The following is a 25,127-nucleotide window of genomic DNA, read 5'->3' as shown; positions in this document are numbered from 1 at the left end:
GCAGCACCTGTTCGCTGTCGTCTGCTTCAGCCATCGCTGTGGCAGTGCAAATCGTTCTTATTGTGCATGAATTGTGTATGAATGTGTAAAATATGGCAAATAAAGCGATATGATTCCTCGTCAGAGTTGGCTGCATTCGTGTGGACGTTTGAAGCAGAAATAGAACCGTAAAAAAAGCACACAAAGGGTCACAGTGGCAAGCAGACGGGAACTTTTCTACAAATGAAGGAAAATTTATTATGAAAATATTTCTTGAATGAAAACGTAGTCCAACGAGATAAAAAAACTATTGTTAGGCATTCATTGTTCACACTGAATCACGATGGTTCCAGACGATACGCATACACAAATTGCAGAAGATACGCAGAAACACAGTAGGTCGTGTGCAGAAACTTGCAGACGGCAGATAGCTGCAGTAGTCAGCTCTAATAGTGGCCGCGTGCAGTTTTTTTTTTTAGATGAGCTGACACCTCAAATGTAAGTATGGTGTATTGCTGCGTGCCATATTGCAAATCGGAACAAGGCAAACAAAGTAAAGTAAGTTTTCACGAGTTTCCTGCCACAGACATACGGGAAGAATGGATCGAGGCAATTGGAAGAAAAGGTGAGTCTTGTGTTTTTGAGAGTCGTTTCAATTCAGAACGAGTTGCAAGCTAGCAAGAAGCACCAGGGTGCTTTAGTAAACTTTATTTCCGTGTGTTATGCTAATTCACTGAGCTAAAAAACATGAAAGCTTTTTTAAAGTACCGCGGCTAATATGGCAGGCTCCACAAATAGTGCCAAGAAATTTAAATATAGCACACAAGAAAAAAGTAAATATACGAAATCTGTAAATTATGTAAAAATGCGTAGCGGTGGGTTGCGAGGGGTTCGAGCACCCTTCCCGAAGGCTGCCTCAACAAATGCCGCCGAAATCCATAAAAAAATTAATGATATGAAATATTTACGTGCTGCCTCCACAGTTTGTCTCTCTGTGTGTGTGTGTGTGTGTAACACCTGTCCAGGGCGAGTGTCCAAGGTAAGTGCTCAACAGGGGCACTGCGTTTCACCTGACGCGTCCTAAACAACCTAAAATCAGTTTGATATTCTATTACCAATGAGTACATTATTAGTCAAAAGCTTTATGAATACTAAATTGAAGTTTTTTTAGGCTGGAATGGCAAAAACAACCATGCAGCAAGACATTTCTACGCAAATATACAGCTTTAGAAGTCAATCAACCAGTATAGCCTAACTACTAAAATGTAACACATAGCACACGTTAGCCTTTTCAGCAAAAAACAATCACACGTATAGGCAGTTTGTCACAGAAGCAGACGCATGGTATCAGTCCGTCGCCCTCCTGCCGGCCGCACAGTAGCAGACGAACAGGTTATAGGTAGCGCCACCTACGGCGAGCGATTGAACGAGAGCGGGGACACGCGCTCCCATAGGAACCCCGCTATCTGAACAGGTCAGGAGTGTAGTAGGTCATGGCCTCTACTAGCTGAGGCGCCTTCGTCGAGGTCGGACGTGTTTTTGGAGAGCTCCGGAATGACAGCTACAGATAAGTGTTTTTGCATGTTTCCAGCTTGCCTCTGTATGTAGCGTTATGATAACGTAAGGCGCTAGCGTAAAGCTTGATTAGGTCTAGTACGGTGTACGTTTTTTTTTTTTTTTAGTATTCTGTACTGTGTCTTTTTTTTCTCCAGCCACCACGTGGCTGAGGCCTGCGCGTAGACCGACCACGTGCATGCGCAGGTGCTGTGAAGTGTAGCGTATTTATTTATTATTGTGGTTCTTTTTGGCTTAGACCAGTGTATTTTAGTACAGTTTTCTAACACGTGGGCATCGGTAAACTGAGCTAGCCATGGTCAAAAAGACCGTAAAGTGTTCAGAGTGCGGGATAGGGAGGAAGGTGGAAATTAGTGCGGAAGAGAAAGCAGAAGATGACGCCAAGTGTAGACAGTGCGAGTTCGAGGAGAAAATGAAAAATATGATGGCGGTCCAGAGTGGGCTCATGGAGAAAATCGCAGAGCTGGAGAATGCATTGGCGAAGGAGCGAGAGAAAACGTCAGCCATGGAGGAAAGGCTCCGGGCAGCCGAGAAAGGCCTATCGAAGGTCGTGAAGGGGAACGAAGACGCAGGTGACGGCGGAAGCATTATGGCGACGACCCCCCGTGCGGGAGAGATGAGGGAAACAGGCATGACAAAGGCAGATACATTGGCCACAGGGCCCAGCTACCGGGAAGTAGTTTTGAGGGAGGGAGGGAGCAAACCAGCAGCCGTGACTCACGCTAGTCACCTAGTCGGCAGCCAGGTGCAGGTTTCAGAAGGAATGTCTGAACAGGTCATCATCGCCGGTGACTCAAATTTAGTCCGATGCGCAGCGGCAATCAAAGAAAGGGTGAAAGGCGACAAGAGAGTTGCGATAGGGACGTTCCCAGGACAAACGCTGGGGACAGTAATGAGTCAAGCGGGTGAACAACTCGCAGCTAAAGCTAACAAACGTAACCTCGTTGTAATTGCGGGAGGGTTAAATGACGTCCTGAAAAAAGAATCGTCAGGACTAGCGACGACCTTGGCGAAAGGGGTGGATGACATGCGCACCGTGTCCCCCCAGGTGCAAATTGTAGTATGCACAGTACCGGAAGTACCAGTACGCAACGTCAACCTGCAAAGAGCGGTAATCGACGCAAACAAAGAGATATGGCGAATTAGTCGAGAGAAGGGTTTCGAGGTAGTGGATTTAAACAGGGAAGTGCACAGGTGGGGTGGATTCCAAAGAGACAAGATTCATTTCGATAAGAGGCTTGGACACGAGGTGGGCTGGCGACTGGCAGGACGCGCAGTAGCTTTTTTGGGGGGCTCACGGGCCCTTCGGAGTCCGGGGTAGCTCGTAACAGGGAAAACAACCAGGAGGACGCTTTGACAGGTAGAATTGCGAAAAACCAGAAAAGAGGTAAAAGAAAAAGGAAAAAGGCGCGTGTTGCAATTAGTTACATAAACATGCAGGGTGGCAGAAAGAAGGCAAAATGGTTAGAGATTGAGGAGCAGTTAAACAAAGAACAGATAGGCGTGTATGCGGTTACAGAAACACACCTTAGAGACTTGGAAGAGCCACCACATATTAAAAATTATGTTTGGGAAGGGTGTAACAGGACCATATCGGAAAGGAAAGGTGGGGGTGTAGGAATGCTAATTCACCGCGGAGCCAAATGGGTTAGAGTGAAACAGACGTGTTCAGAGCACCTCTGGGTTCTGGGCACAGTAGGTGGAAAGGAAACGTGGCTAGGGGTAGCCTACTTGTGGACGGGGAATAACTGCAGAGAAAAGAATCAGGAGATAGTGGATTGCATGAGTGCGGATATTAAGGAATTTGGTAATGGGGCCGAAATCATCCTTCTAGGGGACATGAATGCCCACATACATGACCTTGACGGATATTCAGACACCAATGGGAAGTTATTACTAGATCTTTGCGAGCAACATAGTCTGGAGATAGTTAACACGGGGCCTAAATGTGACGGCCAGATCACATGGGAAGTCGGAAACAAGCAATCAAGTATTGATTATTGTCTCATGACTGAAGGAATTTACCACAAACTGACAGAAATGAGGATAGACGAGGAAGGCATTAACAGCTTGGGTAGTGATCATAAACGAATAACATTACAAATGGGATACGAAACTAAAAATATGAGCATGGAATCAAAGTCTGGCAGCTCGTATTTAAATGACAAACAAATAATAAATATAGCCGCAAGAGTCGAGGAAGAAGTAGGCGAAATACCAGGCAAGGACTGGGAGTATAGGGAGCTGTTACATCTAATGACGAAGGAGATAGGGAAAGAGAAGAAAACCGTTTGCTGGAAAGGAAAAAGGAAGCCAAAATGTTGGTGGAACAAGGAAATCCGGGAGGCGATCGAGAAGCGACGCGAAGCATCACGGGAGCATAGAAAGGCAATAAAGGAGAAGCGGCCGCAGGACGAAGTCAAAAAAATATGGGAAATATATTTGGAGAAAAAATCCCTTGTACAGAAATTGGTAGAGGCAAAAATTAAAGGTGAAAGTGAACGCTGGATGACAGAGATACACGAAAAAAAGGAGGCCGCGCCTAGGATTTTTTGGAGCCACATAAAGGCGCTAGGTAGGAAGTCTGTCACAACGCAACAACATATTCTAGATGAAGGAGGAAATCAATTGGAAGGGTACGAAGCGCTAGGTTACATCCAAAAGGTAACAGCCGATTCGTTTCAAAAGAGCGTCCAGGGGATCTCCCCGGTGAGTAAAAGTGTGGCGGAAAAAGCAACAGAGGAAGAGCTAGTACTAGATAATTTCAACTGGAAAAAGGCCGAAGGAAAAATTCCAAAGCGCACTGCCGCGGGTTTAGATGGGATTCCCGTTAGCCTCATTAACGAACTAGGACATAACACTAAAGAAGCATTGTTAAAAGCAGTAGAAAAAAGCTTAAAGGACGGACAAATACCGGACAGTTGGCGACAAAGTAGAATGAACTTAATCTATAAAGGCAAGGGAGAAAAGGACAAGATTCGCTCGTATAGACCACTAACCATTACATCGGTACTATACAGGTTGGCGATGCAAGCAGTAAAAATGAAAATAGAAACATGGGCCGAACATAACGATATTTTGGGAGAACTTCAGAACGGATTTCGAGTCGACAGGCGGTTAGACGATAACCTGTTTGTTCTCACTCAGTGTATAGAAATATCTAAAATAGAGAATAGGCCCTTGTACGTGGCTTTTCTAGACATCACTGGGGCATACGACAACGTTAATCAGGAAATTATGTGGGATATATTGAAAGGAATGGGCATGGGTGACGACTGTATACAGCTTTTGAGGGAGATATACCGAGAAAATACAGTTTGCATAGAGTGGGAAGGAATGCGTAGCAAAGAGAACGTTGAGGTTAGCAGGGGTCTGAGACAGGGATGTCCTTTGTCCCCACTGTTATTCATGCTGTACATGGTGAGTATGGAAAAAGCGCTAGAAGGTAGCAACATTGGTTTTAATCTGTCACACAAACAGGGCGGCATGATGATTGAGCAGAAGCTTCCAGGTTTATTTTATGCGGACGATATCGTCTTATTTGCGGACAGTCGAGATGATATACAGCAGCTGGCGAATATATGCGGAAGGGAAGGTGAAGCTCTTGGACTAGGATTCAGTGTAACGAAGTGTGGTTTGATGGTATTCAATGATCCCTGTGATCAGACGGTGTCCATACAAGGCCAAGAAATACCGAGGGTAAGTGAATACAAGTACCTTGGAGTATGGGTAAATGAGAGTGATAGATACATGGAGGTACAGGAAAAAGCCTCGGCAGCAAAAGGAAAGAGGAATGCGGCAATAATGAAGCACAGAGCGTTGTGGGGATACAATAGGTATGAGGTGCTTCGAGGTCTGTGGAAGGGTGTAATGGTTCCAGGGCTTACTTTTGGGAACTCAGTGGTGTGCATGAGGGCAGAGGTGCAATCGGGAATGGATGTAAATCAAAGGACTGTGGGACGCCTCGCGTTGGGTGCTCACGGGAAGACGACAAACGAGGCTGTAAAGGGCGATATGGGGTGGGCAGGTTTTGAGGCGAGGGAAGCGCAGAGCAAAATAAGGTTCGAAGAAAGGCTAAGAAATATGAAGGAGAGTAGATGGGCAGAGAAGGTGTTCCGTTATTTGTATAGGAAGAGCGTGGACACACAGTGGAGAAAAAGAACTAGAAGACTCACTAGTAAATATACGGCTGGTATTGTGAGCCATATGTCAACAAAGAGCGTTAAGGGAAAAGTCAGGGAGGCGGAGAGGATTTACTGGATGGCAGCTATGGAGAAAAAACCGGCTTTGAGTAACTACCGAAAGGGCAAAAATGAAATAAGGAGGGAGGCATTTTACGATAATTCAAGGGGAAGCGCTTTACTGTTTGAAGCGAGATCGGGTTGCCTTAGAACGCGTAGTTATAAAGCAAGATTCAGTAAAGAAGAAGAACAATGCACATGCTGCGGGAAAGAGAAGGAAACGGCGGAGCATGTTCTGATTGAATGTGGAGATATCCACCCAGGTGTACGTTTGGGCACGAGCCTACAGGAAGCCTTGGGTTTTAGGGACAACAATGGAAAGCTGAACACACCCGCGATTGAAATAAGTAAGAGAAGGTTAGAGTATTGGTGGCAGAAAATTAGAGAGAAAGGACAAAAATAAATATTGGAAAAATAAAATATGGACAGTGTGCCGTAAATGGCAGAGAACTTAAGCTGAAAATTTACCTTTTTTCCATTAAGATAGAATTTATCGAAGTAGAGGCATTAGGCCAACATAAAAAAAAAGGAAAAAAGGTTTTTTTTTTTTTTTTTTTTTTTGTCGAGCTTGGTGGCATACTTGTCACCACCCCGTTATAAAGGGGACGCTCATAGCATCCATCCATCCATCTACCGCCATGTCAGTGGTCTAAGCGCGCCCTTTTTGAAGTGGCAAGCGGCAGTGAGAGGTTGTGTGCGTGCCGCTACGTACGGTACCAATGTGGTGAAATTCCACTGAGTGCTTACGCGCGTGACTTCCGAAGCCCGGCGAAACTTCGCTACGAACATAAGGTTCACATTTGTGGCGGATATCGACCCGTTCGACTTCAGCAGCGATGAAGCTGTGTGGCATGTGAAGTGTTATTCCCGCATCAAGCTCACGGACATTAAGGACCCCCTTGTTGGCGGCACAAGCTTTGCAACAAGGAACGAGCTTAAAGCCTGTAAATTGATGGACGCCCACAACTATGTCACTAGCAGATGAGTCCAACAGCACCGAGTTAGAGACCTCGGAGACGGCAGGATCTAGTAACGTTGGCCGCCACGTCGTCGTCGGAAACATGACTGGTTCCTCTTGCTCAGTGTTCAGATATTTTTTTTTTTTTTCACCGCGGTGGTGTCGTTTCCCGAATTCTTTGTGTGGAAGGGCTTCACCATTTGCAAGAGCATGTGAGGTGATACAATTGTCATAGCTCGTTCGTGGTTGAGCTTAAGCCGCTTGCGATCAAAAATGCTCTTTGCTGCAGGGTCCAACGACGCGCGTCGGGCAGTTGCGCACCCAGAGATCACATACGGTCTCGTTTGTAACTGATCGACGTTAATGTGATATCACCGTTTATGTGCTCGGCTCGTCAAAGCATGGGTAAACAAGAACGCACTGTGTCGCTGACTGTTTACTAACACACCGAAATCAGTAACACGCCGCACCTACCCGAATGATACCACTCATAAGCAGCGATCGCGGTCGTAGTGCGCGCGCTCGTCTCCTGCTGCGTAAACAAAGCTTCATAGCACGTCGCGAAAACCTAAGTTTCTCACCTCAAAAACAAACATCTATGATGTTGCATAGGTTCTGAACACTTACCGGAAACGAAAATAAATGTTTAACGCACACGCGGTATAGTGTGTGGCTGAGCCATCCCACCTTTTTGATTGAAGTTATGAAGCGTGGAAGCTTGGGCAAGTTGGTAGGACATAACTGAATGCAGGAACAGCGCAACCTACAAGTAGTTACTTGGTAACTACGGAAGCGAAAAAACAAGGACAGAAAAGAGCGCTGACTTGCTGACATTGTATCGCAGTAGTTGTTCCTGCACCCTTCTACGCATGCCCAATTTTCTCAATTTTCGCCTATATGTACACCACTCCGATATTAAATCTGTTGAAAGTCAGCGCTCTTTTCTGTCCTTGTTTTTTCGCTTCCGTAGTTACGAAGTAACTACTTGTAGGTTGCGCTGTTCCTGCATTCACTTTTTGATTGGTTTACAATCATTTTAGGTATGAAAAAAAAAAAAAGCCGACATCAGACGCATTCTCGTCACCAGCCTTCTTACTCGAGTGGTTGTTGCAACCAAATGCGGCACAGTTCATCATTATGACCACAGGAATCTTGCACAGCCGCGCACCCGTGAGTGTACCATATAACACCCACGTACTAGTGTACGTTCTGCGACTGCTTGCCCGCGGCGGCAGGGAGAGAGACCACAAAGATGGATGCGCTGCCTCTTCGACACTGGCGCCATCTCGTGGGCCGAGCCCCTGTGCAACCCTCCTATAGGCTGATTTAGCAGTATCTGTACGCGGCCCTTTCTTTGGTCATCCGTGTTAACGTGCTTCGTATCTGTGTCGTAGTGCATTTGCGTAATTGACAGCCGTGTTTTAGATTAAATATTCACTTGTTTCTTTTTTTTTTTTCATGGTGTAAATCTGAATTGAAAGTGTGCGCAACATGACGCGTGTGTTAGTAGCTGGCGATTCGATGGTGAAATACGTGGACCAGTATTTCCCATCGCGCCGTGGCTTGTCTGTTAGCGTTGCCCCACACAGAGAAATAAGGATTGAGCACTTGCTCTCAATGATTGCTGACAAGCTGGCCAGTTTTGATGTTGTCATTGTACATGTTGGCATGAACAACACTGTTGACAGTGTCAACATGTGCATGGACGAATATCGCCAGCTCGCTCAGGGAATCATCGAAAGCAATCCCACGTTGCATGTAGCTTTTTCTGCCATTCTTTCTCGGGGGCAGAATCGGTACCGCGAAGGGGAACAGTTGTCTGATGTTTGTCATTTGAATGGCCACTACAGGAATGTGAATGCCGCACTCGCACAGCTTTGCCTGGAGAGGGGCTTCACTATCCTGGATAGTCTTGTGGATAGCTGGCCTGGATTCCTAAGCAGGGATATAGTCCACCCCAGCTGGCTCGGCAACAAGGTGCTGGCAGACTTTTTCCACAGGGAGGCCTGTGCCTTGTCCACCCATCTAGAGAGGAGATGCATCCAACAGTCCTACAAGGAGTCCAAGGCATCTGCAGTAGGTGGGCTCGGCAGGAGCACTTTGCCATCAACTTGGAAGTCGATTTTTCTGCACTTGGTATGCATGCAGTTCAATATTCTCCAGCAGTAGGTGGACCTTCCGCTGCACCAGCTCCTGTCTGGAAAACCAGCAGTGCTCTCATGCAGACACACGACACTGACCAACTGGCCAGTACCATTCATGGTATTGGCTTTACGCTCGTTGGTGGTGTCCGCTTTCGCTGCAAGGGAAGCAAGGCTTGGTGGACCTGGGACAGCCTGCCTTCCCCCATTTTCCATGGCACAAGTGTACCATGCAAGGGAAACACTGGGGAGAGGCCTGTTCAGCCAATGATCTCTTGTCGAGGTGCAAGCACCACTTGTGACAGGAAAATAGGGAGAGCCTCACAGGAGCATGAGAGTGCTCTTGTGCGCTCCTCTGTGGGGGAAGAGGAGGCCATTGCTTGAAAAGCAGCTGTGCCACAGGCTGTCGGCCAGTGTGGCGACAGTGAGTGGAAACTGGTGCAGTCAAAGAAGAGCCGGCGGAACGCTGCGGCACTGCACAAGCAAGAACAGAGCTCTAAACTGTGTGCAGACAGTGAAGGCAAAGTTCTTGCTGTGACAGCTGCCAAGTCCATCAGGTCCACTTCACCTATGACAGCAGTTGTGAGCCAGAAACAGATTCAGTCTGCTTCTTCCGCTGTCTGTGGTAGAAAGCCTGAAGGACGAGCCAGTGTCTCGCACAACATCATTCGTGATATTTTTAAAAAGGTGAAGCGTGTTCCTAGCAAGCAGTTGAAAGACTGCTCAGTTAGTTCCGCGACTCACTGTGAGTCTGTCACGAATGATGCTGTGAACGAGGTTTCTGTCTGCAAAAGCTATCTACCAGCACTGACTCGGGATTGCATGCGAATTGAGCGCAATCCTGGCACCGAGGCTGGTGACCCTATGGAAGCTGGGTGCACTGCAGCTGTGCAGTGCAAGTATTGTGAGGCTGCTTTGACATCCAGAAGCAGGCCTGCCAGCCCTGGTGCCCAGGTTATTTGTGTAAGCACTGGTGCCAACCCAACTGTCCTCAATAACCCAGTAAATACACTATATGGTGGGGGTAGCAAAGTTTATTTAAATGCAACATTTGATAACTTTCCTTCTTTTAAGAAAAGCTTTAATGAGTGGTGAAGGGAGGGCAGGCATGTAGTCATGATAAATAAGAGTAATAAAAGTCCATTCACATCAGAAGATAAGGACTTCGAGTATATTAGGATTAAATATAGCTGCATTCACGGTCGCACAATAAAGCCCAGGGGGATAGGAAAGCGACCAAAGCAAGCTTACAATGGTACTGGCTGTGAAATGACAGTATCGGTAAGCCTATGTGAATCGCCTACTCTGCACTACAAGATAACTAAACTAAAAGCTAAGCATAACCATCCCACAGAATATTATGATTAGTATCCTCAGAAGAGGCTCCTGAATTATGGAGAAAAAGAATTCTTTGACTTAGCTAAATGTAATATTGGCGCAAAGGATTTCAAAAACTTGGTCGAGCAGAAAACTGGTAAGAAGTTAACTACAAAGGACATTAATAATTACAAGCAACGATTTTCTATTCCTATCTGCAATGAGCAGGCTCATGGTGAAATGGTTTTAGAGAAGGTAGAGACCTTGCTAAAAAATAATCCAAACTGGTTTATTCACTATGAAATGAATCAAAATAACCTGCAATTCATACTTCTTCAAACAACGCACATGCGTGAGATTTTGGAAAAGTATCCAGAGATTCTGTTTATTGATGGAACGTATAAAGTGAATATTGAGGGTTATATTCCTTACTCTATATTAGTTCAAGATGGTCGTGGGAGACCTGTGTGTTATGCCTTCTTACGAAATGAGACAACTGAAATTATTGAGCCCATGTTCACAAAGTTTGTAGATTTCAATCCATTTGTTGTGTCTGCTTGCAAAGTAGTGATGATTGATAAAGATCTCAATGAACTGCGCATTTTAACCAGTATTCTTCCTAATTATAACATACTTTTGTGTACGTGGCATGTATTGCATTGTTTCCAGCAAAAGGTTAATGAAAAAGCTAGACAGCAACGTGATCAGTTGCCTCCTCTCTTAAAAAGCTTAGTTTATTCCCCAATGAGCAAGACTACTTCGATAAGCTTGCTGACCTCCAAGCTATGACTTGCACAGATTTCATTTCTTACTATATGCATAACTGGCACTTGTGTAAGGAAATGTGGGTACATGCATATCGGCAAGCCCTTCCTACATTTGGTAATAATACTAATAATCGCATTGAGTGCCACAATCAAATGATTAAAAATTATCTCTCTTCAAGCATGCATTCGGTTCAAGCAATAGAAGCATTGGTAGGTTACATTGATAATGATTCTTTATCTCTACAGTTCTCTAGGCTTAAATAAATGAAGCTGAACCTAAACATAAATGATTTCAATGACCTATTTCAGCTAGAATTGTCCCGTAATTGCACTTCTGAGGCTACAAGTAAAGTACTAGAGCAGTATGAGAAGTTTCAAAGTGTAAGTTATCAAGTCACTTCCACTCCTAATTCTTATGTTGTAGTTTCACCAAGATCACAGTACAGTGTTTCATTGTGCTTGACTTCTTGCACATGTGCTTTTTATAACCAGTACACTCTGCCTTGTGCACATCTTTTAGCAGTGCGTGACTTTACTAAGCAAGATCTTTTTGACAAGGCTTGCATACCAGACAGGCGGTGCAAGGATCATTTTCTGAGTGACAGCTGCACAACTACTAGTGCCACACCAGTGGTAACAAGCAGCATTCAGTCACCACCCTGTGTGAAGCTTGACACTGCACAAGAGAAGTATACTTATGCTTATAGGAGTCTTTGCGAAATGTCAAAAACCGTGGCTAACCTATTATCTAATTGTGGTGAGAAGGAGTTAATGGAAAAAATTTCATCCTGCGAGGCTTTCTTCAGAAATTTAACCACATTTCCTCGTAACCAAACTTCAGCAGCCATAAAGGCTGCACCAGCTCAGTTAGCACAAACTACTGCCACAAGTTATCTTGGGCATTCTAACAGTACAAAACTTGTGGTACCTTTGGTTAAAGCAAGAAGGGGGTGGCCAAAAAAAGTGAGAGCTGTCAAGCGTAAATTTTTCCCAAATCATGTAAAAAAGGTTGGCCTTGCAACGGTTAAAGCAGACATGCTAAATGTCTACAAACGGTATTCTCTTTCAGATGCAGATTTAAATATTCTGGTACAGGGCACCTCCATATCACATAGCGTAATCAATGTCGCACAGTATTTAATTCAGAAAAAATATCCTACTTGTGTCGGCTTTCAAGATGTCTTACTGGGCCGATGTTTACAATTCACTCAAATCAACGGCCCTTTCATTCAAATCTCGCATGTTCAGAACCCCAATCATTGCCTTACAGTAACAAATGTTGGTGCGGACAAAAACACAGTCTTCATATATGATTCAATTGATCAAGATACCCCTCCTGATGCTGTTAGGCAAATCTGTCATATTCTAAAATTACAATCGCAAACATTAACCATTCAAACAATGAAGGCACAAAACCAGTGCAACACACTTGACTGTGGCTTGTTTGCAATTGCTAACATGTATTATATAGCGTCAGGCAGAAAACCAGAAACTTTTAACCTTAACCAAGTTATGCTACACAAACATTTGCTGCAATGCATACAGAATGGTATGATCGAAGACTTTCCTCTCATAAACTCCATGGCTGCTCGCGTACAGCCAAGAAATAGTATTTACAAGTTACATTGTGTCTGCCGGCAACCACAATATAGTGGGGTAGTATTGGACATTACTTGTGCAGGTTGTTCAAGAGGATTTCACGGAGCTTGTCTTGGCTGTTTAGCAGCTAACTTGGACAAAAAGTATTCGTGTGTTCTAAATCATGTTTGCTGGTTGCCAAGGAAAAGATACATTCTCCTAATTAATAATAGCATTCCATTTTGGTGTAGACATATGGCAAAATTTCTAACCATTCTTCATGTCTCCTCCTCTAATTTTTGCTTTTCTTTAAAGGGCCACTCACCGGGTTTGGCGATTTTGAGCTGACAAGTGCAATGCGTACATCGGGAGTTTAAGGTCACGTCTGCCAAACATTGCAACTCTATGCACCGCGGAAATGGGTCAAATTTCAAGACGAACGCTTCTCCCCCTTTCTTTACAGGTCGCGCCCCCAGAAAAGGAGGGTATGATGTGCACGTATGAATCGCCCTACATACACAGCAGTGCAGTGACGTTGGTCCTCTGTGTAGACGACTGTGCTCTGACGCTGCCAACAGTGGCACGTGACATGGCGGAAATTATTTAACGTGACATGCGTAGTTAATGTAATTTGTTGCTTGAAGAGATTAATAAAACTTGGGATACATATTAAAACGCAATAGGAGAATGTGTTTGTCTTTTTCATTTTTTTCCCCGTGAATTGCAACGAGATGTCGAGCTAATGTGCTGACGTTTTGCATGCGTTCGTGTCTCCGTGGTTACTGCATCAAGCAGACGCCTGTCCTGGAAAAGAAATTAATGGTCCTGCGCATTCGAGCACTTATTATGCTCATCTTTTCAACCGCATCAAAGCCAGCGTTTCCAAACAATCTCTCAAAAACAGGCAGTAGACACAAAACAATGCTGGTCAACAAAACACCGCTCGAGGGTTGGGCTTGTTTGAGCACGTCATGTGCACATGACCTCTTGGTTGGATGCTGGAGAGGGTAGGAAAGAGATTGGCTTGTGAACGCTACACGGGGGAGTGGCAAAGGTTTTGAGCTTGCCTTCTTTCATCCTCGTTTCCTGCTGTTAAAAAAAGAAGAAACTGTTTTCTCAGCTCGTAATGAACCGATTGAAAAACTTTTTGTGGTATAATGCTCTCCATTAGATACACAACAACTTCCACAGTCTAACTAAAATTTGTTATGGGACCTGGTGAGCAACCCTTTAAGGACTGACTTCAGGGATCGAAAGAATGAAGTTAGGCATGTTGGTAATGCATAACTCATCACATAGCACAAAAATTTGACCCAGGACAAGAGAAGGAACAAACACGAGTGCTCACTTCCAAGAAAATTTATCTTGAAGAGCAAACACATATATACTCCTGGAATGTGAAAATCAGGCAAATCATTCAAGACGCCCACAACTGCCATGCGCAAATATCTTACATTTTCAAAAAAGACAATTTGTTTTGACAAAGCCCGAGACAGAGTGCTGATGCAGTTCAGCTCTAGTCTACAAATCCTCTTTGCCTCGATAATTTCTCTTGTCATTTTATTTATTGTTTTTTCTTCCAGCAATAATGATGTCGTGCAAAATCATTTTGCAGCCACACGTGCTGCAATGAACACGCTTGTAACCTCAAGAATGGTCGCAATCGTTTCTTGGCCTTGCACTGCAGCAGGTGTGGCTCCAAACCACTTTTGTGTGACGCCATTATCATTGGGAAAAAAAAACTACAAGAGAAATTGTCGTGGCAAAAAAGATTTGTAGACTAGAGCTGAACTGCATCAGTACTTTCTCTTACTCTCTCTCTAAGGATTTGTCAAAACGAATTGTCTTTCCTGAGGATGTAAGGTTTTCGTGCATGGCAGTTGTGGGCTTTTTGAATGATTTGTCTGTTTTTTGCATTTCAAGAGTATATATGTTTGCTCTTCAAGATAAATCTTGTTAGAGGTGAGCACTCGTCTTTGTTCCTTCTCTTGTTCTGGGTCAAATTTTCTTGTTATGTGATGAGTTAACTTTCTGCATGCACCACCTTATTTTTCTCCCTTGTTGTAAGCTAGCGGTGTAGCATTAACTAGGAGTACATAAAAACATTGCCAAATGTATGTTACCCTGACGAACCAAATTCCTTTGTTGAGGCAATCCTTTCTGTGGCATTCCTTCTTTATTGACTTCTCATCACGTCAAACCTCAAACCTGTCTCTTCCATAAAAGTTCTAGAACTAGTTCTTGCTTTGTTTTGTTTTTTTTTGCCAAAAATAGAAAAACTTCCCTTCGTTGAGTAAACTTTCCTGAACTAAAATATATTCATATCTAATGCACGGAATGAAAAATAAAAAAACAGAAGAAAATTCATAGGCTGATCGCTAAATGTCAACTGAATAAGTATTTCGGAAATAATACCATAAATGAAAAAAAAAAGTATCACATATTGTACATGATTTGTTTGGTTTTTTTTCAGCAACAGTAGCTTGCCCTTTAGGAGAAAGATATGAATATCAAATTTTCAAAAATAGTCATTTTTGAAAACCTGTCAATATATCAAAATGGTTTAGTTGATTCATGATTATGCAAGCAGTTCTTGCATGCCTGTGGCACTGGGATTGTTAATGTAGGCAGGCTGAGTTTGTAATGTACTAAAGCCTCAGAATTTAGGTGTTATATTACATTCAAATATTTTATGAATTCAATTATAAAATGTGCTCACAGTGAGTTTGCTACAAGTTAAGCAACCAAAGTTGGTGTATATATTGCCCACATTAACGTCACACTGCCACAAGTCTCTAGGCGGAGCCTGATCGCTACAGAGCGCATTCTCGGGTGGCGGATAGAGAAAATTCTTGCAATGAAGTGATGCTAAGCAGCTTCTATTAATAAACAAGACTGGCACTTGTGCCCGCGCACCAACAGGCAGAAAATACATATGACAACAGGAGTCTTTTCACTGCTGTGGTGGGCAAGTTGAAAGTTTCAGGTGCCATTTTTAAACTCTTTGATTTATCTGTTGTTGTTTTTTTTTTTTTTTTGGCCCTTTTCTTCATCTTGTACAGGTCCAGTACATTGTGGACTCACCCTGTTGTCAAGTCGTCAGGAAGTTGAATGATGCTGTCTTCTTCCAGCTAAATCATGCAACTACTAAGAAGGGGATCAGAATTCTATTTTGTAGCAGTTATTTTACAAATAAATGTTAGTAAAATTTTTCTTGGTTGTAGTAGTGTCATTGTGTATTCACGAACCATAACATTACATAACACAGAAATTCAAGTGCACAGCAAAAAAAGTGCTGCTATGAGCACCTGTTATCAATATCAGCTGGTCATTCTTAATTTTGGTCTTTTATTTAACGCACATCAAGTAGCCACGATTGCTTGGTTTACAGGCTGATAGAGAATTTAGCTCCCTTTCTTGCACGCCAAAGGTTGCTGGCAGTGAAACAGCATTGTCAGCATTTTGATAGATACTTTGAAAATGAACGTGAAAGCGACGGAGACACAAGACAAGGGTGAAGTAATGAGTCTTTCTCATCTCGTGTCTCCGTCGTGTTCGTGGCCGTTTTCCAAGAATGCATAGTTTCCAACTCGACCTTACTTATATATTGAGAAAACTTTATGAAAACATGTATCCCCGAAGTTAAGTATAAAACTTTCACATAGAATGCATCACTTCTAGCGTCAACAGTTGAGCTATTACAAAACTTTGATAAGTCGCAATACACATAAAAGCAAGTACGGTCAAGCTTCACTGCCTTGTGAAAGCACTGCGGTAAAGCCAGCGTGAGCAGAAGAGCATTACATGATACGAAATGAACGCATTCACAGGCCACTTGTGCATCAAACAAATATAAGCATTAGCGACTGCTCAGGTCAAATATGCATCTTGGCACGTCCGTTTCAGGCAAACAAAAGGACAAATACTAAAATATAATCAAGCTTCACTGCATCAAAAAGCATTGCGGTAAAGCCAGCGTGAACAAAAGAGCATTACATGATACGAAATGAACGCATGCACAGGCCACTTGCGCATCAAACAAATATAAGCATTTGCGACTGCTCAGGCCAAATATGTATCTTGGCACGTCCGTTTCAGGGAGACAAAAAGACAATTACCAAAAGATGATCATGCTTCACTGCATTGCAAAAGCATTGCGGTAAAGCCTATAAGTAAATGATGTGCAGCAATCAAAGGATATATGCCTTATTCATCGTACCCACCTGTTGGTGTATTAAAGCTGCTCACATTTGGCAGGCTATTATGTGAGTGAGAGGCAATACCTGATGTGATAACAGCTGTTACATTTCTTTAATTGCTCACTTTGGGAACTGTAGCTGGTTGATCGCAAGTTTAATTTGCATGAGTCCTTGAGTAACTTAGCCACGTGCCATCTTTGCACACATGATGTCTTAGCTGTCACAGAGTTATATAGATAGATTGACGTGGCGTGGCTTTGATTACGCGCGCAGTGCTGTTTAGGTTAACTGCTGCAGATGGGGAATAAATATTTAAAATCTCGTGGTACGCGATGCATTTGGTCAGGCATGCAGGGCTTATTCCTAATGTACGGCTCCTGCTTACGAGCTGCGCAGTCTGTGATCTGCGCCGATAGACAAACTGATGGTGGAAGAAAAATTGCTCTCTCCCACTAAAGGGAACCATGCATACGTGTGAAGCAGCGGGCGCTAACGCTTACATAGGCGGCGCCGTTGACGCTGGCTCTCATCGCGGCGTTGCGCAGGAGATCAACCTGGGGACGAGGCGCTAAGCACGGAGTGATGGACCGGTGTTTCTTACTGTAACATGCCAATCACTGCTAATGGGTGAGAGACACAAGACTCTTATTAAATGCAGAGACTTTCAGTACACTTTTAACCAAGTATAACGCGCACTCTGCTCATTTTCATTGTTCAACAACGCACAAGAGAAATCTAACACCAGCACTACCTTGGAGGTCAATATCCAGCGCCTAATACGGGGTGGCCAGTGAACGGTTGTGCAGTGCTAGCAGTCATTTTTTTTTTTTTTTTTATCAAGGAACTCGCTATCAGATGCTGCTTGCGTCGGTGGTGCGAGTCGAGAGAAGGGGGAGTGTAGAAGAAAAGAGAGACGGGGAGGGGACGCGCATGCGCAGCAAGAGTGGTCACGCCGCACACAGCATTGAACTCGACCATAACATGCTTGGCATCTAAAATGGCCCCAGTGTACGAGAGAAAATTGCTGGATCCGCAGTCGAAGATTTTCCGCCAAAGAAATGTAGACTGCAGACTCTAGATCACATTACCGGCTGCAATTCGGTTCAGCACATTAAAAATATCAGTTAATTTACATGGAGCATACTACGAACTATAGCTACATGTACTTTATAAATGTGCCCGCAAAATCACCTGTAAATTTACACGGTGGACACTAATCCAGAGTTCTCGCCTGTTTCTGAAGCATTGTTACCGCAGAACACTGAAAAACATTGCTGCAGGTGCATATATATATATATATATATATATATACATACATATATATATATATATATATATATATATATTCACACAGCAATTCATACAGGTCATTCTAACAACCTGACACATACTCATGGCCCCACTCATGGGTTGGCTGCTGTGAGGAGCATAAACAGTAGCTTTCGTTGACACTTGCAGTGCATCATGTTATTGTAACATAAACAACAGCATCATAAGGCTAAACTATATTTTAGTTTTATGACATTCTTTGGCTCTCAAGGAGCAGGTTGCTCTTCTTGAAAAGAAAAAGAAAAGGCAGATCCCACGCACAGTATACAGGAATCGATGCATAATGCAAAGCAGCCAGGAAGGAGGAAACCATGCTGTACAATTAAGACGTGGATATTATGATTTGCATGTTAAGAAATGTCATTTATGGTCATCATACAGTGGTATTAAATGCAAATTTCGCTGTATATTAAGCTAGCGAAATTGCCGCAAGCACACCAAGAGCCCGGCATGTAAATCACGTGGTGCATGATTGTATGCCATAATTTACATGTTACCAACTGCTCCTTATGTTCATCATGCAGTCACGTCCATAGTTTGAAGAACTCACCCACGAGTCGACTCAATCAAACTCAGATCAAGCCGTGAGCCTCAGTCTGAATGAGCTGCATAAGTTTTGCTGACCTATGGTCACGTCATATTAATTTTGGTATAAACCAGGCTATAGCAAAATAACCGCAAGCCCACCATGAGCGTGACATGCATGTGAGCCCATTCGTGACATGCATATCATGGTTTTCCCATTACCACACCCTTAATTTATGTTATTTGTACAAAAATATCTCGTCATATCATATTTGGCATATATCTATATAATGAAATGGCTGTGAGTGTACCAATCAATGTATAACGGTATGTATACCAATTTTGGGGTGTACATCCCTTTAATGATATGCTAAGGAGTGCGCAAGGTCGTAGGTGGCTAGATAGATAGATAGATAAGTGTATATATATATATATATATATATATATATATATATATATATATATATATATATATATATATATATATATATATATATATATATATATATATATATATATATATATAGAGAGAGAGAGAGAGAGAGAGAGATTGTATGATTGATTGATTCAAAGCACAGATGTTCACTAAGAAATGCATTGCATTTGAATTTAAACAATTGTAAAAGGTCAGCTTTTATTAGTATATTGCATGAATGGCACCAGTGCTCTATCTGGCTTATGAAATGCATATTATTGAATTTATTGTTATATAAATATACAAAACACACCTATTTCATTTGCAGAACCCTCTGAAAAAAGTGGCATGTTATGATCATAAATCCGTAATGGCTGGATGGCTCATTGAGATGTTGTCACTCTCTGACCACATTGCTTGTATTGCCTCCGTTGGCAATAAAACGCCAATGATAACCCCATTTCATTCATAGACAGTGCCAAGTTTACTGCCTACATCCCAGATCAGTGGGCTTGGGCTGAAGGCTGCTGTTGCGAACGTGTGTTGCCACTTGCATTACATTGTCAAAAAGTTTACAGTGTTACAAAATTGAAAAGAAATAAAATATTTCTCGCACTCAAAAAACAATACTTCCCTGTAACTCCACATATCTTTAGCTAATATATATAACTTTATGAATACTTTTAGTTCACTAAGTGACCAGCAAAGTTGGTTTTCAATGAACACTGAGCTTTTTTCTAAAAAAAGAAAAAGTGAAATTGGAATTTATTTTTCAGGCGACATATCTTGAGCAGCTTAATCGTTTTTACTTTATAGCATGTTGAACAGGCTGCTATGACATATTATTTGTGCCGTTTTATTTTGATATGCTTCCACAGTGAATATCGAATTTCACAAATTTATTCCATTTGGCTCGTGCCAAAATCCCTTAATGAGTTTATATACATAATAAAGTAATTTATTTATAGTTACATTATCTCATTAGCTTGCCATAAACACCATTTTATCGAGTGCATCCTATAGACATCCTTTGAATGAAAATTGTTGTTTGATACTCTCTAGCCGAGTCGGGGAAAAGCTATAAACTAGAACGAACAGGCAGGAAAATTTTTGTCTACAGAAATAAATATGCAAGCAGAGCAAGTTTTACACAAAAAAAAATGTGGTGATTTCTAAGCCACATTTTGCAAAAAGCTGTTGGAGAGTGAGAATCATTTTAGTGGAGAGTTGGAGATGTTTGTCTGGCTTTTGGCCTGACATGTTACTCCAGATACTGGGTGATAACTATGATATATGCAGTGATAAATACATAACACATGCACTCACACACGTGCGCTACACTATTTACGATGTTTCATTCAGATTTGGGGCCCAAAAGAATGTCAATAGCACTTTTGTGGCATGTAACGCACTGGAGCTACTTTGCCATGGGCCTAAAATATCTGGTGCGTCTCCTTAAAAAGTATAAGTGATTGCTGTCTATATCTAACAAATTCTGGCATTTTGGATTATATTTATCATACCTTTATCTCGTGTTTGTTTGATACTATTGAGATTTTGCTGTAATTTTAAACAATCAAAAAATATTCCCCTAGAGTTATTCAAACAAAAGACCAAATTGAATGGTACTGCACAATATTACTTGCACTTTTCAAATACTTTCACACCATTAATTCTGACACGTCAACTCTACCATGCTGTGTCCAAACTTTTATTGCATGACTTCATCAGTGTACTGTTATCATTTACTTTAGAGTTTTGCCTCTAAATTTAAGTTTACAGACTTTAACAAAGTAGTACGACCTTTTCGAGACAGTGTATTGGAAGGCTCCAGACAATTTGAACCCCATTGGGTTCTTTATTGTGCCCTAGTATTCCACCTGACGTGGTTCTCTAGGATTTCACTTCTACAGAAATGCAACCGTGGTGCCTGGATTAATCAAAGCTGCATCTATTGGGCGAGTAGGCGAGTACTGTATGAGCCACTGAAGCGGCACCACCTCTGAAAATATAAGTGCATACATGTGCACCAGCCTATACATGCAAGCGCTTCTCTTGAATAAAAAATGATTTTTTTGTGGCTAAAGTATTTTCTAGCTATTTTTTTTCTTCAGGCTTAGAAATGGCATAAAAAAGACATTCACAAACTTTATTGATAATGACTAACCAGCCTAAAAATTGATAAAGCGGTTTCATTTAAAAGGGAAGGAGACTTTGGTACATTAGAATTGTCATTTACTGATTTTATTGCAAGAAACACCTCAAGGCCCTTACTTGTAGGGATATATTACATAAGGAGGAGGGAAAAACAGATAAGCTGTAGCATCAATATTTATTTATTTATTAGAATACCCTCAGGGCCCGTAGGGCATTACAGAGGGGGTGGGTACAACATATATAACACACAAGAAAAAAGAAAAAATAAAGAAACAAGTATCAGATGCGCAAATCAGGAAGGCAACATAAGTCAACTAAAAATGTATAAGAATTCAAGCACATACAAGACAAAGATAGATAATGGAAACTGCGTATAGTTACAAGCATTGCTGAGAAATTGCAGTCTTGAATAACAAAGGGTCTGTTATTGATACAACGGAAGAGGGAAGGTGGTTCCAATCGGCGGCTGTTTTCGGTAAGAAGGCTGCTGAAAAGAATTTGGTGCGGCAAAACGGAATGGCAACCTTATGCTGATGATCAATGCGCGATGAGTGGTATGACGGTTGTGAAATGAGGTCTCGCTTCATTGATGGATTGTGAAAAAATATCTTATGAAAAAAATGCAGTCGCGCCAGTTTCCTCCGGACAGTTAAATTGGGTAGGTCAAGGTTAGATTTCATTTCTGATATGCTAGCAGTACGGGAATAATTAGAACAAATGAACCGAACTGAGCGGTTCTGAACAGATTCTAACGCGTTAATTAAATTTTGCTGCACGGGATCCCATATAGCGGACGCGTACTCAAGCTTTGGGCGAATTAGTGATCGGTATAATAGAATTTTGAGGGACAGCGGAGCGCGAGAAAAGTTGCGGCGTAAGTATCCTAGCGTTCGGTTAGCGTTATTACAGATGTAGGTAACATGCGTGTGCCAAGATAGATTGTTGGTAATGTAAACGCCGAGGTACTTATATGAAGAGACATGCTGGAGGGGAACGGCGTTAATTTTGTAGGTACAGGGGGGAGAAATAGATCGCCGGGTTATTGACATGCATTTAGATTTGTTAGAGTTGAGAGTCATAAGCCATTTATTGCACCAGGTTGAGACAGTGTCAAGGTCTGACTGTAGAAATTGGTTATCATATTCATTGTTTATTTCGCGGTAAATTACACAATCATCTGCAAATAACCTTATAGCGGAGTTAATGCTGTCTGGGAGATCATTAATATATATAAGAAAGAGTAAAGGGCCTAATAAAAAGCAGAAGAACAATACTCATCAAACAAACACCTAAAAAAGTGTGACATAACAAACAAAATATACAAAAAATGCAATTCTGAAAATAGAAAAGTTCTAGTGAGACAGCCTACAAATGGGTAATATTTTTAATAAGTTTATTAAATACAAGTGTATTCATTTCAGTTGCAATATAAGGAGGCAGCCAGTTCAACTCGATAATGGTTTTAGAGATGAATGATTTAGCAAAGTTGGAAGTACAGCAAGCTATGTGTTCAATTTTGAAAGGACGATGGTGATGTGGAAATATGATTGAAAAAAAAATGAAGTAATGAGTGGCAGTATATTTTATAAAAAAGAGGTAAACAAACTGATGTACAATGATGGTAAAGGTTATCAAGACCAGCACAAGCCTTTAGGACTGATACACCAATGAAATGATAGTAACCAGAAAAAAAAAATAAAATCTGTTGCATTTTTCTGGAGAGATCAATGTTACCTATGATGTAGGCCTAATCCAGGTGCCACATCTATGAAGTATACTCTATATTTTAGGATGAATTAAAGTAAAGTGGGTGAGTTTATGCACCTGTGCAGGAGCATGTTGTAGATTACAGTTTGAGAGGCAGAGAGGTAGTAGCAACTACAAAGCAAAATAGGTATGACGGTTCCATGTCAGGTCAAACATATAATGAACATTTAAATAGTTGTCAGTGGAAGCTGAATCAACATTTATGTCATTAGGAGTAAGTGAAGTTCAGAAAGCAGCATGAAACTTTTGTAAACGTGACAAGTTTAGCCTTACACTTATTTAGAAATGTAGCCATGATGAGCACCAAGTTGTAATTGAACAGAGGTTGCTTTATAATAACTGATAGCCAGAGTTACTTTTCATGGCTCAGTACACTACAAATGTGGTCATCAGTGAAAAAGTATAGTTTGAGAAAAAATACATTTAGGCAAATCATTAACAAATATTAGAAAAGAACAGGGGACCAAGGAAACTTCCCTGCGGAGTGCCGGATGTTACTTGAGCCGTCGAAGAGTTAGAGCCATTAACAGAGGTGAATTGACTGCGATATCAGAGGAAACCTTGTATACTAAAATGTGTGTGTGAATGTTCAGTTGTGTTAACTACAGAGTCTATGGCCCGTATTCACAAACCAACCTTGGCCTTTCCTCGAGTTCTCCTCAAGCTTCTGTACCCTCTACTTGTGTTATAAAGGCACAAAAATGGTAAGGAGATAAAAAACTACAACAAGACTGGTTCACGAACACTGGCCAACTTTGTACATCAAGCGCAATAAAGGCTTACAACCGATAACGAAAACTTGAGGTAACACCGAGGATAGTTAGTGAATACAGGCCTATGATCGGAGACCCAATCAGTGCATCAAAAAAACTGGGAAACAAGGTTTCAACTTGAAAGTCAGTGTCTATTAATAAGCCATGAGTAAATTATGTCAGCTGATGATCACAAGAAAATTCCTTACAGAAACTGTGCTATTTAAACATGATGTTTTCTTTGAAATAATTATTTATTTGAGTTTGAATGATGCCTTCGAGGAGCTTGGAAAAGGTGTAAGTGAAAGGAATGGGTCTGTATTTTAGAGAATCAGGGCAGGTGCCTGATTAGAACATTGTATAACTTGGCTTCACACCAGTCATGAGGAATGCAGCAAAATGATAATGATCAATGAAAAAAGTGCAGTAAAGGCTTCAAAAATACTCCCAAATATATTTTTAAGATATCGTGGCTAAAAACAAGGAGATCTATACTTGCAGCATTTTTATTGTTTGTAAATAAAGAAAAAATACCATCTTTACTCATGACTACAAATTTATTGCGTAGAATAGAGAAATCATGAAATGAACTAAATATTCGAAAAGGAGTAACCATTTCAAGAGTGAAAACAGGTGAGAACGCTTTTATAATAAGATAGGCAGAATAGACGCCATTCAGCTAGTCAATGTTCAGATGCATCAGGACATAAATGTGACTTATATTACATTCCGAAACCTCCAGGGTTTATTACACAGCATAGTGGACATGCAGGGGCGTCTGCGTAAGCAGGCGTTTGGTGTGTAGCGACACCACGGACACGAGCTAAGGGGGGGGGGGGGGGGGGGTTCACACCAGAGATAGATTGGCCACCCTGGTGCAGTATCTGGCCACTACCTCCCACATGCATACGTCAAATAAGTTACGGCCCTCAGTCCCCAGCAGCTGCGAAGCAACTGACCACGGCGGCGGTCAGATCTGCAACGCAGCAGAGGGTGCTAAGAATCTCTGGATCCAGACAGGCCGCCATTGGAACCTGAACTTGGCAACGTTTAACACTAGAACCTTATCTAGTGAGGGAAGCCTAGCTGTACTACTCGAGGAGCTAGAGGGTGTTAAATGGGATATAATAGGACTCAGTGAGGTTAGGAGGACAGATGAGGCCTATACGGTGCTACAGCTAGAATGGGCACATCCTTTGCTATCGGTGCTTGGCAGACAGAAGAGAACTGGGAGTGGGGTTTCTAATTCACAGAAACATAGCTGGCAACATATAGGAATACTATAGCATTAATGAAAGGGTGGTAGGTATCGTAATTAAACTCGATAAGAGATACAAGATGAAGGTGATACAACCTTACGCACCTACATCCAGCCACGATGACGCATCAGTTGAAAGCTTCTATGAAGATGGACGTGGAATCAGCAA

General features: G+C 42.1%; 1 protein-coding gene across 23 annotated transcripts; it reads left to right on the top strand.

The window, feature by feature from the left end:
• Positions 1–1,472: 1,472 nt before the first annotated feature.
• On the top strand, positions 1,473–15,769 carry LOC119178659 (uncharacterized). Of its 23 annotated transcripts, none has more exons than XR_012888382.1 (4): positions 1,473–5,253; positions 8,604–8,829; positions 12,872–12,934; positions 13,020–13,236. XR_012888382.1 is itself a non-coding variant. In XM_075882155.1 (3 exons), the coding sequence occupies exons 1-3, from the start codon at positions 5,204–5,206 to the stop codon at positions 13,161–13,163; spliced, it is 480 nt and encodes a 159-aa protein (XP_075738270.1). In that variant the 5' UTR covers positions 1,475–5,203; the 3' UTR covers positions 13,164–13,236. The 23 variants fall into 23 exon arrangements, 12 of the variants coding, with proteins under 12 accessions (XP_075738270.1, XP_037285781.1, XP_075738233.1 ...); XR_012888384.1 differs by having other exon boundaries at positions 8,604–8,833; XR_012888385.1 differs by having other exon boundaries at positions 8,604–8,889.
• Positions 15,770–25,127: the final 9,358 nt, after the last annotated feature.

This window comes from Rhipicephalus microplus, chromosome 1 (assembly GCF_043290135.1).
Source record: "Rhipicephalus microplus isolate Deutch F79 chromosome 1, USDA_Rmic, whole genome shotgun sequence".
Classification (NCBI taxonomy): domain Eukaryota; kingdom Metazoa; phylum Arthropoda; class Arachnida; order Ixodida; family Ixodidae; genus Rhipicephalus; species Rhipicephalus microplus.
The sequence above is the reverse complement of the archived record's forward strand: the minus strand, read 5'-3'. Positions and strand labels throughout refer to the sequence as shown.